The 16,339-nt window shown below is 48.4% G+C and overlaps 1 protein-coding gene across 4 annotated transcripts in view; it reads left to right on the top strand.

Annotated features, from left to right (window-relative positions):
- CYFIP2 (cytoplasmic FMR1 interacting protein 2) overlaps positions 1 to 16,339 on the top strand; it is a 124,791-nt gene that overhangs the window by 77,131 nt on the left and 31,321 nt on the right. For all 4 annotated transcript variants that reach the window (XM_082725025.1, XM_082725023.1, XM_082725026.1 and 1 more), the window contains 3 exons: positions 8,665 to 8,808; positions 10,200 to 10,290; positions 11,376 to 11,506. In XM_082725025.1, coding sequence (XP_082581151.1) covers positions 8,665 to 8,808; positions 10,200 to 10,290; positions 11,376 to 11,506 — 366 coding nt within the window. The remainder of the gene's footprint in view (positions 1 to 8,664; positions 8,809 to 10,199; positions 10,291 to 11,375; positions 11,507 to 16,339) is intronic.

Genomic DNA, 16,339 nt, shown 5'->3' with positions numbered 1-16,339 from the left:
CTTGGGATGTGCCTTGATTAGACACTTGCTCTGTGGCTTCCCCGTGGCATTAGGTCCTCCCGGGGGCCTGTCTAAACTCTGCTGTAATGTGTGCTAATGGCAGCTCCCTGCAGAACATCAAAGTGTCCTCGCCCCAGAAAGGCCAGTGTGGAAGTTTGCAGGTGCCTTTTGAAAAGGTTATTTTGAGGGAAATAAAAATACCAGACTTAGGAGGCCTGTAGAGTGACGAGACAGAGCTCAAACCTTTGCCACAGAAAATGGAGATTTATTTTTAATGCTCCTGGATGCCATTTTTAACACTTAGCTCTTCATTTGAGAAGTTGAGACACGGAGAATGGGAGTGAGGCCTAGAAACCTTCCTGTTTCCCAGATCCCGAGAGAAGGGTGGCATTCCTCAGGCCGTATGACTGACTAGTGGCAAAGTCAGGGGTGGAAACCAGGTCCCCGACTCGCAGGCCTGGGTCCGTCGTGCTCCTTTGGACCATCACGGTCCACCAGCAGCAGAGGAGCCAGGGCAGCCCTCAGGGTGTGAGATAAATCTTCCGGGGCACTGGCCTCAGGAGATCACATCCCAGCCAGACTCCCTCTCTCTCCCCCTTCACGGAGGAGCCTCCCATAGTGTGTCCAAGTTGTAGCCTCGTGGGCAGGCAGCCTGGGAGGGCCCTGAATGACTCACACCTCTAGTAAATTACTGCCAGAGATCAGCCCTACAGGTGTCCCCGTGCCCTTCCTGGAGCTGGCAGCAAAGGGATGATGAGAGGGCATTCCTGGGCCAATCCCAAAGCTGAACGGCACCCAGGGGAAGGTAGTGGTTCAGAGTGCAGGCCCTAAAACCCCAAGGCTGGTTGCAAATCCTGCCTATGTAGACTTGGCAGATCCCCTCACTTTTCTATACCTTGGTTAACTCTTCAGTCAGACTGGAATATCAAGAATCCCTGTGTTAAGTGTTGGGCCATGAGACAAGCCTCTCCCCATAAGTGCTGGGCCTAGGAACAGCCGTTACTCTTCAGGAGACCAGCTTGTGGGCCAGAGCCATTTCCTGAGTTGACTGTAGCTTCACCCAGGAGTTGTCAAGGGCAACTTCGTGACGCTTCCTTCCTTCCTTTTTTTTTTTTTTTTTTTGCTTTCATAAAACAGTTTTATTATTTAGGGGAAAAAAATGCTCATTGTATATAAATTAAAGAATACAGAAAGCCCAAAGACAGGAATCAAACCTGTACAACTCAGAAATAATCAGTGAGAACATTCTGGTACATCTTACCTGGGCTTTGTCACTTTACCCAGGAAACAACTCTTTGAGGTAGGCTTCTTTTTTTAAAAAAAAAAGATTTTATTTATTTATTTGACAGAGAGAGAGACAGTGAGAGAGGGAAGACAAGCAGGGGGAGTGGGAGAGGGAGAAGCAGGCTTCCTGCAGAGCAGGGAGCCTGATGCAGGGCTTCAATCCCAGGACTCCAGGACCATGGACCTGAGCCGAAGGCTTCTTATCACCGTTATGCAAAGGGAGAAACTGAGGCTCCCAGCGATTCATTACCTCGACCATCATCACGAAGTGGGGTTTGGCAGAACCATGCCATCTTCTGGTCTGTAGTCCCTAGAGCCGGAGCTCCTGGCCAGCCTCCCTGAAACGCTGCTCCTCTCCACTGTCATTCTTCTATCAACTGCTGTCAACAGGAGCACTCACCCTCACTCAGCTTCTCTGGAGAAGTAGAGACAGAACTTCACAGTTTAGTGGATTCCAGAATGATGGGAGCAGACAAAGAACTAAAATACCTCAGAGAGAATATTCAACCACCTGAATGAAGCCAGCAGAAGCAGGGACACCATCAAATACACCTGGAAAAAAGCATTCAGTGACTGTTTCTGCTTCCTGCTCTGGAGCCTGGAGTCCCCGTACCCCTGACCAAGAGCTCTGGCACTTAGGGTGAGGGGTGATCCTCAATGTCAAAAAACCTTTCACAACTGGTCCAGGAATGGAAACTAGTATATGAGCCTAAGTTTTAAACATATACTTCTCTAAGTAAAGTGAATTATATAGAGTCTATCAAAATACCGCCTTCCAGGTGACATAGAGTGTCACACAAAGCAGCCCCTAAATGATAACCAATAATTTCCCAACACTTTTTCAGTCTTTAGAAATTGTTGGTGGGACCTTGTGTTTGGCGTGATCGTCACCCGCTAAATGACCCCTCCCCACCCCCAACCCCGTCTAAGCCATGATTTGACCTCAGGGAAATTCATCCCACTCTTGGAGTGCTTTATCCATGTCATGGTCCTAGGATCTAGGGCCCAGTGCTTTGCTGCAGACAATTGAGTACGTCCCTTCTGGGTCCATGCCTTGCCACGGGCATTTCCCACCATTGCCTACCCCAGGGAGTTTGCCTCAGCCCCACTGACAAGACCACCAGCCGCACCACTGGCTCTGCTGTGCACCCCCCCGCCCCCTCCCATATCTGCATGGCACCACTCCCCAGCTACACAGCATCTTCAATCCACCAGTCCAGAAGGCTTTTATTTTGGCACTTGGCATGCATGGCAAAACAGCATTTTGTGTTTTTCTTCCCTTAGATTCTGCCTCTGCTAAATGGGGGTGATTGTACCTTGCCTTACCTGGTGTAGGAGGCTGGTAATGCCCCAAAGATATCAGGTCCTAATCCTGTAACCTGGAAATATTACTTTATTCGAAATAGGGGCTTTGTCGATGTGAGTGAAGGACCGGGAGATGGGAAGATTAACATAATTATCAGGATGGATCCTTAATGCTATCAGGGAGGCAGAGGGAGGTCACCCACGTACTGAGGAGGAGCCCACCTCTCAGGAGATTGGAGAGAGGTGGCCACAAGCCAGGCACCAGGAGCTGGAAGAGGCAAGGGATGGGTTCTCCCCTTCCAGCCTCTGGAGGGGGTGTGGCCCTGCTGACACCTTGATCTTAGTTCAGTCATACTGATTTTGGCCTATGGCTTCCAGAACTATAAGAGAATGTATTTCTGCTGTTTTACCAGATTTGTGGTCATTTGTTAATAGCTGCCATAGAAAACGATACACCTGGGTAGTGATGAAGGAATTATTCATGAGCTGAGTTGCATTTTACACTTGTGTATGGGTACAGGTTATTTAAAAAGCGATGACATCAGTTTCTTCCAAAACTTTTAGAATCTCTAAGTATCATACTACTGGTAGGACACTGCCGAACAGATCTCCAGCTCCTGTTCTCCGTCTTTGTTCATGAGACAAGAAAGGGAGGAGCATCAACCCTTGAGGTCTCTAGAGCAGTTCCCTTGGATTTTTTAACCTCTGAGCTGAGAAGCCCAAGAAGGAACCCATACGTTGGAGACCCAGCCTGTGGCTCACTACATATCAAGAAGAGACAGAGAGAAACACCAGCAAGCAGTCCTGATGCACTTGGACCTGTAACTCAGGGTGTATCAGTCCTTCAACCCATCTTAGCTGGTGGGTCCCCAAACAAGGATGGCGGCGTGCATCTCTCATCTTCTTGCCCTGTGGGTTTCAGAGAGCTGAGCTGCAGCCTGAATTCAGCCTGGATTCGGGGGCCGTGTTTGTGTCCCTGGGCTGCTGGGATTCGGACTACTCAAGGAACATTAGAGAAATTGTGACGAATGTAGGAAATTAGAAACAGTTTTAACTCCTCTTGGGATCTCGGAAAACAGGGATTGTGATTCCGGAAAGCAGAGATGCAAGCTGCTTGCAGATTCCGTTTGCCAAATACATAGTCCTCGCTGTCTGGAGGGACTGTGTTTACTGTCAATGAGAGGTAGAGGCCTTAGGACTTAAAAGCCCCTATACAGCACTTACAAAACTGGTAACTTTCATGTGATATATACATTACCACAGGTGTGTTTTTTTTTAAATCCATATCATAATATATCACAGGGCCCAGGATCTGCCAGATCAAACTCACCTCATTGTCTTTCCTTAAAAGACTATCCTGCCTTTTAAAAAAATAACAAAATAAAAATGCACATTGATGTCACGTTTTAAAAATAATGGTTCTAGTTTCTGAATCAGGAACAAGATTTTTTGTTATTTATTTATTTATTGAGATCTCACAAAGGTAGGTCTTTTGTGCAGTATGGATTCCAACAAGCTTGATTTGAAGTGAGACATCCTAACTAGGGGACATGATGAGTTCGCAAGGCAGGCTGGTGGGTTGTTACCTGAGTCAGCGAAATTGGTTCTGTGTTAAGAGATGTGTGGCAAGTTTCCAATGTCTCAAGTCCTGTTGCCTTCCTGTTTTTCTCTGCCAAACCTCAGAAAATGGCCAGGCTCCCATATTCCCACATTTTCTCAATAGGGCCCAGCCTCCTACTGAGCCAGCAGGTCAGACGGGTGCCCTGCGGGGGTGTGTGTGTGTGTGTGTGTGTGTATGTGTGTGTGTGTGCATGCACTTTGCAGCATGTGTGTGTGCTTTCTCTTGCATGGGTCGGGGGTTTTGGGGGCTGGGGGGTCCGGTGAGCGTATTCACTTGGGGGGACTTGGATTCCGCTCATTTCGTGCTGATCCTTCCTGAGCGTGGGACATTGTTGGAGGCCTAAATATTTCTGGTCTCAACCAGAATCCAAGCCTGATGTCAGCTTCTCTACAAGAGGCCTCTTCTGTGCCCTGAGCGGGTCTGTAAGAGGAATTCTTTACACCCCTGTGTGTCCTAAAACGATCCCAAAATGGTTCTCCTTCTCAGCCCAGAACTGCGGAAGCTGCTGAACAGTTTCCATCTACCAGAATATGTTTTTATTTGCACTTGCCACACGTGTTAAGGGAGACTTGGTCCTGGAAGCTCCTTGAGTGGGAGTGAAGTTTAGGACTGCTAAGGATGGGCACCGGGGAAGCCAGACTCACAGCCGGGAACTCTGACGGGGGAGCAACACGTCTATCCAGCCCTGAGTGCAGGCCGGCGTCCCTTCAAGCAACAGCTTCTCAGCCTCCCTGAGACCCTGGCAGCCGTGAGAGCCTCTGCCCAATAGTCTGTGCTTGGACAGCTCCCACTTTTAGAGTGCTGTCAGTATGGAGCTAATCTACATCTCTGATGTTGCATCATCTAGTCCTAGCCCTATGACCTCTGCCCCATCCCCACGGGGGATATACCGTGTGTTGTGTAAAATGGTACCCCAGGTATGCACTCCCCTCTCCACGCTCAGGGGATTGTGACTATAGCTAACACTGCCGGGGGCCATGTAACCAGGAATCTGTATGTTCTTCAACTTCACTTACCAGATTATCAGATGAAGGAATATTAACGGCAGCACTTGCCATGAGTGGGCCCAGTGTGTCAGGCACCACACGTAGGGTGACGTTTCTATACTTCACCCTAAACTTCGTCACTAAACTTCCAACACCCAGAGGCACTTGGGTGACTCAGCTAGTTACACAGCCAACCCTTGAGCTCTGCTCAGGTCTTGATCTCAGGGTCATGAATTCAGGCCCCTCCTGGAGCTCCACGCCAGACATGGAGCCTACTTAAAAAATAATAATAAATAAAAATAAACTTTCAACAACCCCACTGGAAAAATTAGTATCTTTACTTGGGGAAAACCATAGCTTAGACTGTTTAAATAATTTGCTCAGAATCATCTAACTAGTAAATTTGTGGACTTAGGACTCAAACTCAGGTATACCCGCCCTTGAGTCGATCTGTTAGAATCAGACAAAGCAAGACAAAAAAGAGAATCCGAAAAAAAAAAAAAAAAAAGTAGTTGATTATTTTTGTGCCCTTCAGGGGTATCTGTTGGAACCTCCCTGCTGCTCAGAAATCCCTTTCGTAGGATACTTGAGAAGGGATGAAGGAGAAATGCTCTGAGCAGGGGTCCAGAGGGCCTGGTGCATGTGGGAGGATGAGAAGATGGTTCTGGAAGTCAGTGAGCTCTGGCACATGCCCTTAGCACAGCCGAGTTGTCATTCCCTTGTTCCTGGGGCAGGCTTGAGTTGCAGCCCTTTTCAGGAGGAAATTCAAATCATGGTTTTGGGTTTTTTTTTAAGCTTTGAAAACAAATGTTGGGAAGTAAATTAGGCTATGGTATGGTCCAGTGGGTTTTATTCCATTTATTTCTACAATGAGTTAGAATCATATACAGGAAGTTGTACAGTCTTAATGATTTGAGGCTGCTCTAATAAGACTCTCATAGACTGGGTAACTTCCACAACATTAATTTATTGCCTAGAGGCTGGGAAGTCTGAGACCACGCATTAGCAGATCGGGTGTCTGGCATAGACCCACTTGACGGTGTGCACATGCCTTCTCACTGGATCCCGCGTGATGGAGAGCAGGAGAACAAGTCCTTGCTTGTCTTCTTACAGGGCACTCATGCCATTCACTTGGCCTCCATCCTCAGGGCTTTAATTACCTCCCAAAGGTCCCCCTCTTAATCCCATCACAGCAGGGGTTAGGATTTCAACACATGAATTTTGAGGGAATCCAGCCTTTCAGTCTGTACCATACACAGTCATGAGTGTACATACAGTTTCATGAGTTTTGACAAGGGTGTACATCTATCTGTGTAGACAGCAACCCCCGTACCAGGTGGGGCATTTCCATCCCCTAGACAATTCTCTCCTGCCCCTTTCTCCTCAGTCTCCTTCCCCAACCAGAAGTTGGCCGCGGTGTTTGCTGTATACTTCTCATCCCTAGTGCTGGAAGCAGGAGAAGACAGAACAGGGCTTTGATAATAGGGACAGAGCTAGGATGCACTCAGGAGAGTGAGCATCTCACCACACGGTGTCCCAGCCCTATTTGCTGCGTGGCCTCTTACAGAGACACTGAAATCATTTATTTTCATACACAGAAAGTGCCCAGCTTGGTTCCATGATTAGCTGAATCAAACTCAACAACTCATTCATACATTTCCAGGGTTTATTGAACATGGACTTTGGTGAACTTCATGCATTTCAATCTGTTATATTTCCCTCCCTACATAAACCTTCCCTGCCTCACAACATTTAGAAATCTCCAGTAACTACGTAGAAGATATCCTCCCCCAGGTTCAAGTAGAGTTCACTGTGATGGTACATCAGTGTCGAGTGCAGAATTCTGCCCCTTCTCATGTCCAAGCCTTACCAGATGTAGGCATTCCCTTACCAAACGAGATATTATTCAACCTGCTGGATGCAGGGGTGTTCTGATTCCTCATGAGTTCTTATTATTAGTGGGTCCTCGAATTGTATTCTTCATGCATCCTTGTTATTAGAGAGTACTATGAATGTGATGCTTATGTTGTAAAGTTTAGAATTCATCTATAGTAGAACAGACTTACTACAAAGCCTAGACTGAACATGATTACATTTTCCTTCAATAGCTCCAAAGGGAATTGAGACTCTTATGTCCTCCAAAAGCATCATTACAGTTTGTATTTAATTTATATAGAATTTCTAATAGCCAACTAATAGAAAATTTCCCACTAATAAAACATCAGATGTCGTCTTTACATATTTGCATGCTCCACTTATAAGATTTTTACAATTCCAGGTAGGAAACTAAACTCGGAACTAAGCTTTAAAGTGAGGCCTTATCTAAAAAACAGGATATGGTCTCTAATAGAATTCAGCCTCCAAAGTCCACTATTATATATAGAGGTAAAGAATGTGGGCTTTGGAATCAGACCTCTCTGGATTCAAGTCAGGGCTTAATTACCTAAGGACCGTGACCTTGAACAAGCTCTTTACCACCCTGAACCTCAGTCCCTTCATCTGTGAAATGGGGCTAAGAGGTGTCTGTGTGCATGTGTGTGTTGTGAGGATTGAACGAGAACGCACATGGAGGGCTTCACGAAGCCTGACATGAGGTGGTTCGTAAGTAGCAGCATTTCAAAAATCAAGTCAACTGTAAGTCACCCACCGAGCAAGACCATCTCGGGGCCCTATATTTTAGTCACATATTCCCAGACAGAAAAATCCGAAACAAATTCCATGAATTCGGTGCAGGTGTGTCATGGAGTCTAGAGGACAATGGAGGTGGCCGGTCAGTGGCCAGGGCCCTGGGCCCCCAATGCCACTCTGCTTTGGTCTCTTTCACACCCCAGCTACCTGGTATATTTCATTGGACTACTTCTTGAAAAGTCATGAAACCCCTGATTTAATCCACCACCCTCATCTCATAGAAGGCTCGGAAGAGCGTTGGTGATTCTCAGGCACTTGGCACAGGTCTCCTGCCTCCCAGTCCCATACGGTCCCGGGACCCCACCCCGTTACAAATGGAGACAAGGAAAAATAGAAGGAGGCAGTTTTGAGTCAGCTACCGAGTTTCCACACGGTTCTTCTAGTCAGTTTCTGGTTCCAAAGATGTTTCTAGAAAGACAGAATCATCGGTTTTACCTCCACCCTGTGCCTCAATTTGTCAGAGTCCTGGTGTGTGGGGGGCAGGGGTGCTTGTAAAAAAGATACTTGCCTGGAGGGGCGCCTGGGTGGCTCAGTGGGTTAAAAAAGATACTTGCCTGGAGACCCGTCCTCCTCTTCTGCTGGGGACCACTCTTCACGGAGTGGCCTTCACGCCACCCGTGACCATCTTCTTGCAAACATAATCGTTGGGGTCCCCAGTGAGAGCTCGCAAATGATGTCAGGTTTTTGTCCCTTTTAGCAGCCAAAAATCTCCCTCCGGGACTCATGCCAGCATCCACTTACTTCCCAGCCTCTCACTTTGCCACAACCTCTGTCTTCCAGCCTCTCAACATTGCCTACAGCCACATCTACAGCTCGTACAGGAACTTTGTGGGCCCCCCTCACTTCAAGACCATCTGCAGACTCCTGGGTTACCAGGGCATCGCGGTGGTCATGGAGGAACTCCTGAAGATCGTCAAGAGCCTGGTAAGGAAAAGCCCTCTCCATGAGGCCTGGGACATGCCTTCAGCTCTGCCCATGGGAATCAGCCTGGGAATCCTGTGTCCTTATCTCCAGGTTCCTCTTACCTAGCCCTCTGTGACACTTGTGCGTACCTTCAGACCTTGTGGCTTTGCCTCTCCTTTTCTGACCCAGAGCTCACTCATTGTGCTTGATAACTGAACTCAGCAATCTGATTTGGACCTTTAGGGCCTACTAATTGCTGCTTGTACCGTCCTCCTATGTAGTGTTTTCTAATTTGAGCATGAGAAATCATGACACGCGTGCCACCATTTCCCCCAACCCGTGCTCACGGCAGACATCTCTAATCAATCACCATGCCTCGCTCTCTCTTGGGAATCTCTTGCTAAACACTTGCAGTACTGCACTGGCCTCAAGAGAGTTCTGTGTCCGCCCCAAATATGATCATCAGAGCCTTCATGTAGTTCCCTATGACACTCCGGATTTTCCCGAAATTTGGAGATGACGACACAGAAGTAAACAAAGTAGTGAATAACCATGCCGGAGGTGGGAAGGAGCATTCACCTGCTGGCGCCAGCCCTCTGGGGACAGCTGTGTAGAGCCATGAGTTGTTAGAGATTGTGGAGCTAAAGCCAGAAAATGTAACATTAAAGGCGTCTGCCTTGGACAAACCTATGGATTGTCTGTGTTTAAATTACTGACGTGCCTCAGGCTCCACAGTTCCCCGGCCCATGACATTTTAGATCTTAGTCTGGATCCTATATAAGTGCCTCGATGTGCAGGAAAGACCCTGTGCCTAGAAATTGCCCTCCTGGAAGTCTCTATGCCTAAGGGACTGAGACAGCTATCTCTTCTGTCTCATAAGGGCCCATTTTTCTGTATAAAGGAGGATGGCGCTGTGCCCCATCTTTAGGAGGGACTCTTCCCCTCTCCCAAGGAGTAGTGTCTTCCTGTCATATGCAGCTCAGGCTGCTAGAACAGAATACCACAGACTGGGTGGCTTCACCAACAACTACTGATTTTTCACAGTGCCAGAGGCTGGCTCTCTATGATCAAGGTGTCGGCATCCGGGTAGGTCGCTAGTGTAGACCCTCCTGGTGTACAGATTCCTGCCTTCTCACCGTGTCCTCCCCTCTCTCTAATCTCTTCTCACAAGGGCGCAAATTCCATCATGAGGCTCCATTCCCGTGTCTTAATTACCTCCCAAAGGCTTGGTCTCCCCATGCCACCCCATTGGGGGTTGGAATTTCAGTATATGAATTTGAGGGGGGACACAAACATTACGTCCTTAGCACTGGCCCACAGGCTGCAGCAGAACCCCGTACACCCCAGTAGCCCTGCGTTCAATCCAGAGATGTGCCTATACACTCACCTACGTGGCCCTCTTCTCTTGTCAGCTCCAAGGAACCATTCTCCAGTATGTGAAAACACTGATCGAGGTGATGCCCAAGATTTGCCGCTTGCCCCGGCACGAGTATGGCTCCCCAGGTGGGTGAGGGGGCTCCAGGGGCAGAAGGTAGTGACAGGGAAATCCTGCAGGCCTATCCACGTTGGAGGGAGGGCAGGGGGCCTTGCCCTCTCCCTGGGAATGTTCACCTCTCTAACATGCAGACAAGTTGGGTCCTCCCTGGGTTTGTGTCCTGCCCCTGCCACTAGCTACATAGCCTTGACCCACTTCTAACCACCTTCCCGGATGAATGTAAATGATGTGTCTGGACCTGCCTCACTGCTGCGGGTCTGGAGAGGACAGCAGGGGCGGGAGCGTTTACAGTCTGCTTGCTAAGGTCTTTCCTAGCTCAGCCCCTCGAGGGTCCCTTTTCCGTTTGCCCTCTTGTGGGAGGCAGGTGTTGCCGGTGGTGGCACAAGTGACATTTCCAGGGTGAGTCAGGAAACAGGAGTTTTTGCCACTCTGCCTCTGGGCAGAGGACTCATTCTTTCCTTCCTTAAGAATGAATGTCACAGGGACTGAATCTGGGGCCTGGGGGATGGGGAGAGATTGAGGCTGTGAGTTTGGCACCTGGTGTTTTTTCCTAAAAACCAAGCTGTCTGGTGCTGAGTGGGTGTGATTCAGAAGAGAAAAGGGCTTGCACTCGAAAGCTCTGGTTTTTCAACCCCAGCTGCCCCACTTATTAGCTGTGTGACTGTGGGCATGCCGCCTGCCTTCTCTGAGCCTCATCTGAAAATGAATAAAAGTGCCCAGTTCATGGTATTCTTGTGAGTATTAAGTGAGAGGTTGTAGAAAAGTGCTTTGCGCAATACCTAACATTTATAAATAAACGTTCATTCATGCCATTATCAGGATCATTATCAGTGTTTGGAGGGACTGGGAGAGATCTAGGGATGCTTTACTTGTATACGTCTCTTTTGCCCCAAAAAAGATTTGAGCTAGCCTCCTGAGCTTTCTTTAGTCCTGAGCCCTGAAAGAAATCTCACCCCTGGCCCAGATACAGAGAGGCTTAGGTTTGGTTTTCCGCTTTCCCACTCAGGCCTGGGACTGCTGCTCAGTCAGCACTTCCCATAATCCTGGCCGAGCAGGGACAGTTTCCCGCTAACCAGCTGCCTTCGTCCCCCAGGGATCCTGGAGTTTTTCCACCACCAGCTGAAGGACATCATCGAGTACGCAGAGCTCAAGACAGACGTGTTCCAGAGCCTGAGGGAGGTGGGCAATGCCATCCTCTTCTGCCTGCTCATAGAGCAAGCTCTGGTGAGTCCTGAGCCCAAAGACACTGGGGACCCCCACCCCCCAGCCAGATACTTGAGGCCCCTCTAGCACACCCTGCTCGGGAGGCCTGCAGCATAGACTCGTGCTTCTCCCGTGCGGGGCACACCCAACATCTGGGTTCTGCCTTTACACAGCTCCGACCACTTGAACCCTGGGAGGAGGGCAGGCACGGACGCTAGGCAGACCTGGGTTCCTGTCCCGGCCCTACCTTGTCCAGCTGCGGGATCTTGGCCACCCAGCCGGGTTTAGTTTTCCATCCTCTCATTAAATAATAACCACTTGGACGCCACAGGCCAGGCACTGCCCCGGGGGATATAGTGGTGGCCAGTCCCTGCCCCATGTCCTGGACAGTAGCAGGGAGACTCACGCTGAGCAAGTATTTACGCAGAGATGCTGTACACGTGTATGTTACCACAAGTGCTCGGAGGGAGGAGTGCAGGGTTTCATGGGAATATAAGCTAGAACCTGGTGTGGTCCTGGGGGAGAAGGACTTCCCTGAGGAGGTGACCAGGAGAATGACCAGGAATTGGCCTGGTGAGGAAGCAGGGGTGAGGGTCCAAGCTGAGGAAAGAGCTCGGAGGGGTTTCTTCATTGGTTGTGACGGGAGGTGGCCATTCTCACCTGCAGGGTAGCTCAGAGGCCAAAGGAGAGAAAGCATGCAAAGTGCATACAGTAAGAACTAAATAACTGCTCGTAGTTATCACACCACACAGAGGCTTGCCTCCCCATTCCCCGACCTCACAGGCCCACACGGACCCAGCACACCCTTCCCCGCCTGACAGCTCATCTGCCCCCACCAGCCCTCATGGCTCGGGCACCGAGGCTGCCTTCTTCTCATTCTCCCTAGTGCTCTAGAGGCGCTGCTTGCTTCCCTCCGTGTTGTGGGGTCCCCAGCCCTCCAGCCCTGGGGGCATAGGTGCAGTGGAGCGGAGCATTGGAAGGAAAGGGAGAGGCCTCATCCCCAGGAGGCAGTGGGAGCCTCTTTCAGAGCAAGGGGACCAAGAGCCCCCTCCTCAGTGCTAGTGCAGTGCTAGCTTGTGGGTGAACGGCCTCGGGTGAGGGAGACAAATTACAGTGTTCTGGAGCTCCCGAGAGGAGCTCGACTGGAGAAGTCAACAACCGAGAACTGGGAAGGCAGAGGGTGCGCCGTGCTGTTAAAGAATGAAAAGCAAAACAGGATAGTGAGTGCTGGGTGTCCCGTGGCTCTGCTTTTGCAGAGGGTGGAGCCTGATGTCTTCAAGAAAGAGAAAGAACCCTGGAACGGCTGGAGTGGGGAGGCAAGGGGGATGAGATAGTGGCTGAGGAGGGAGAGGCAGGTAGCCGCGGGCCTGGGCGGGAAACCACTGGAGTTTCCTGAGATGGAGAATGAAGAGGTCGGTGTCTGTTGGCGAAAGGCCCTAAGCAGATCGAGGCTGTTTGCAGCCGCCCAGGCCAGTATTCTGGAAGCAGGAGGTGCGTGGAGAGGGCAGGAGGGAAGGAAGGAGCTGGGGAGGAGGCAGAACCCAGGTAGAGCCAGAGAAGGAAGCTCAGAGTGAGAACCGAAGATTCCTGCTTTTCATTGTCCTCATCGCCCGTGCGAGTGAGCCGGTTCACTCCGTCCTGGGGTCCCCACCTCTACAGGGGACACGTCCCATCTGCTCTCGCAGACCCTTCCCTGCAGAAAGGCTCAGAGATGCACACGGTTTTGCTCCCCCTGCATAAGGGGTAATTGTCTTTCCGTTCCCCTTTAAATAGACTCTTGAGACAGCCAAGTGTTCCTTTTTACGGGAATAGGTTTTGAACAGGGTTCAGTGGCCCGAGTTGCCATGGAAACTTAGCCTTCAGAAGTCACAGGGACAAGATGAGGAGGAAACATTGCTCCGTTCAAGGCTTCAGGAAGATGGGGAGAGGCTCCCGGGGCACCAGGAGGAAGGGAGCTGGGGGCAGGCTGGCCCCTGGAACCCCAGGGCCCATGTGTCTCCTGTTAGCACCTTCTCTCATGAGGAGCTGTGACCTGGGGAGCAGCAATTAAGTTTCCCCTGTACAAGCCCCCAGAGGCAGACTATTTTATTTAATTATTTATTGGGGATATAAGGAAAGGAAATTTTTTTTCTCAGGCATCCCTGTCGGGGTGGTCACTTGCATATATCACTGAAGACAAGAGGACACTCAGGATGAAAGACCTGTAGAGCCGAGAGAGGCCCCAGCCTGTCGTCTCATCCCCTCCATTCATACGTGAGGCGGTGGGAACCAGAGAGGGGAGCCCTCTCCTGGGGTCCCAGGTGTGTCAGCGGCAGGGGTGGAGGAAGGAAAGCCAGGACTGATTCCAGGCCTGACGGAGGCCCACATAGCAAGGGCTAGGGCTCCCCAGAGCTGTGCCCATGCTTTCTACCTGACAACTGGGGGACTCCACAAACCAGACAGTGCTTCCTGAGATGAGAATGAGGCATGACATATGCATTGTTGTAATTAAAGAGGGGTACTACCAGCACTAAAAGAAGGGGAGAGAGGGGCCTTAATGACCATCCACAGAGGAAGGACTATTTAATCTGTGGAACGTCTACTGGTATGGAGGACTTGGAAGCAGTTACAAAGAGTAAGGTGCTCAAGTACCTTTGTGTATGCCCACATAGAAAATGCTGAAAGACATGGTACTGAGTGAAAGAAAAAAAATCACAGGACAAAACACACATTATGATGCCATACATATAAGATAAACAAGAAATAAAACCCACAAAATACCACTGCCTTGCAAACAAAAATCTAGGAGGAAAAGTATACCAAATAGTTCAGTCTTTTTCTCTAGGATTAGGTGTCAACAGGGACTTTAATTTTTTCTGGAATGTCTAATATTTCACAAGGAAAGTCTTTTCATGTATTATTAAACTAAAAATTAATTCAAAAAATAATAGTACCTAAATAAATTAATAATAACAGAAAAACTGGAAGAATACTGAAAAGCACAAAGCAGGAAGGCTTTTTTTCTTTTTTTTTTAAGATTTTATGTATTTTATTTATTTGAGATAGAGAGAGAGCACAAGCAGGTGGTCGGGGGGGCAGAGGGAGAGGGAGAAGCAGACCCCCCACTGAGCAGGGAACCAGATGTGGGACTTGATCCCAGGACTCTGATATTGTGACTTGAGCTGAAGGCAGTAGCTTAACAACTGAGCCACCCCGGCACCCCAAAATATGAAGTTTTTTGCCCATTCATCTCACATTGTCTTTTTCTAATAGATTTGTAGAATTTCTGATTGGGGATTCCATATCAGAATTTTTGCTGCAAATACCTTCTCTCATTCTGTGGCTTGCCTTTTTGTTTTTAACCAAGATGTTACTGTATCATTAATTTGTAGGTAGGTAAAATATAAATTGAAAAGATTGATTACTTCTACAATGGTATATTTTTTTCTCTTTAAGTTGGGTGCTTGTAAATATTTCTCAAAATCCAGGGGGTAGTATTAGTATGGAATCCTCTATACCTGTGAACAGGTTGTTTGCTTGGCGTGTTTAATTATGGTCTATAACATACATCAATGTATGGAATATGCAGTATTCTCACTGCATAGAGTAATCAAATCATCCATGTTACTGTGAGTGGGCGTTTGGGTTGTCTGCAGAGTGAATAGTGAGGCTATTATGAACGAAGATGCCTTGAATGTTCTTGTCTGTTTCTTTTGGTAGATCTACGCTCTCATTTTTATTAGATGAATTTACCGTGTCACAGAATGGCTAGGTTAGTGCGTGACTAGACACTGCCAAACAGTTTTACAAAGTGTTTGTGCCAATGTATTCTCTCATTCAGCGATGTGGGAGAGTTTTCATTTCTTCACATTCTCATGAACACCAGCTCTGTCTGTCTTTTGCGTCATCGCCATTCTGGTGGGTGTGTTGTGATATCTTATCACGGCTTTGATTTCCCTGATCACCATGGATACCGGGCCTCTTTTCATCAGGCACTGCTGCTGGGACAGCCTCTTTTGTGAAAGAAAGCCTGTTCAATATTTTTACCTGTTTTTTTTTTCTTAAAGATTTTATTATTCATTTGACGGAAATCACAAGTAGGCAAAGAGGCAGGCAGAGAGAGGAGGAAGCAGGCTCCCCGCTGAGCAGAGAGCCCATTGCTGGGCTAGATCCCTGGACCCCAGGACTATGACCCAAGCCGAAGGCAGAGGCTTAACCCACTGATCCACCTGGGTGCCCCTTTTTGCCTGTTTTTAAATCAGGTCATCTTTTCCTTGTTGATTTATATGTATTCCTGATATATTGTGGGTACCTAAATTGTAAATATATTTCTGTGGCGTGTCTTTTGATAAACAGAAGTTCTTAACATTTGATATATTTATCATTTTTTCCCTATGTGGTTGGTGCTTTCGTGACTTGTTTTTAAAAAAAAAAAAATCTTTCCTACTCTAAAGTCATGAAGATGTATTATCTTCTGAAAGTTTTAGCGTTTAACCTTTTGAGGCTTAACAGACCTTTAAGTCTGTTATCCACTTGGAATTGATGTGTGTGTTTCATGGAAGGTAGAAATGCATTTTCCTTCCTTCCCCAGTTGTCCCAGCACAGGCGACTGGAAAGACCTGCTTCTCCCTGCCCCATGGTGGTGTCGGCCTGTACGTCAATGATCAGGGGCCCACAAAGGGGCCTCTTAAATATTTGTTGGGTCTAGCCTGAAATAAATCAGCATTTGTTAGGTATCTATTTATAAGTCCTGCTATGTTTTTGAAGGAAACTCAGTTATTAACAACTTGTATTTCCTTTAGTATCCCCCACCCTGAGAGATTGTAAGATGGTCTTCAGGGAAATACTGCACAGTCACGGAATCTTTGCTCACAT

This window comes from Mustela nivalis (genome assembly GCF_964662115.1).
Source record: "Mustela nivalis genome assembly, chromosome: 3".
NCBI lineage: Eukaryota > Metazoa > Chordata > Mammalia > Carnivora > Mustelidae > Mustela > Mustela nivalis.
Note: the sequence above shows the minus strand (reverse complement) of the source record. Positions and strands in the feature narration are given on the sequence as shown.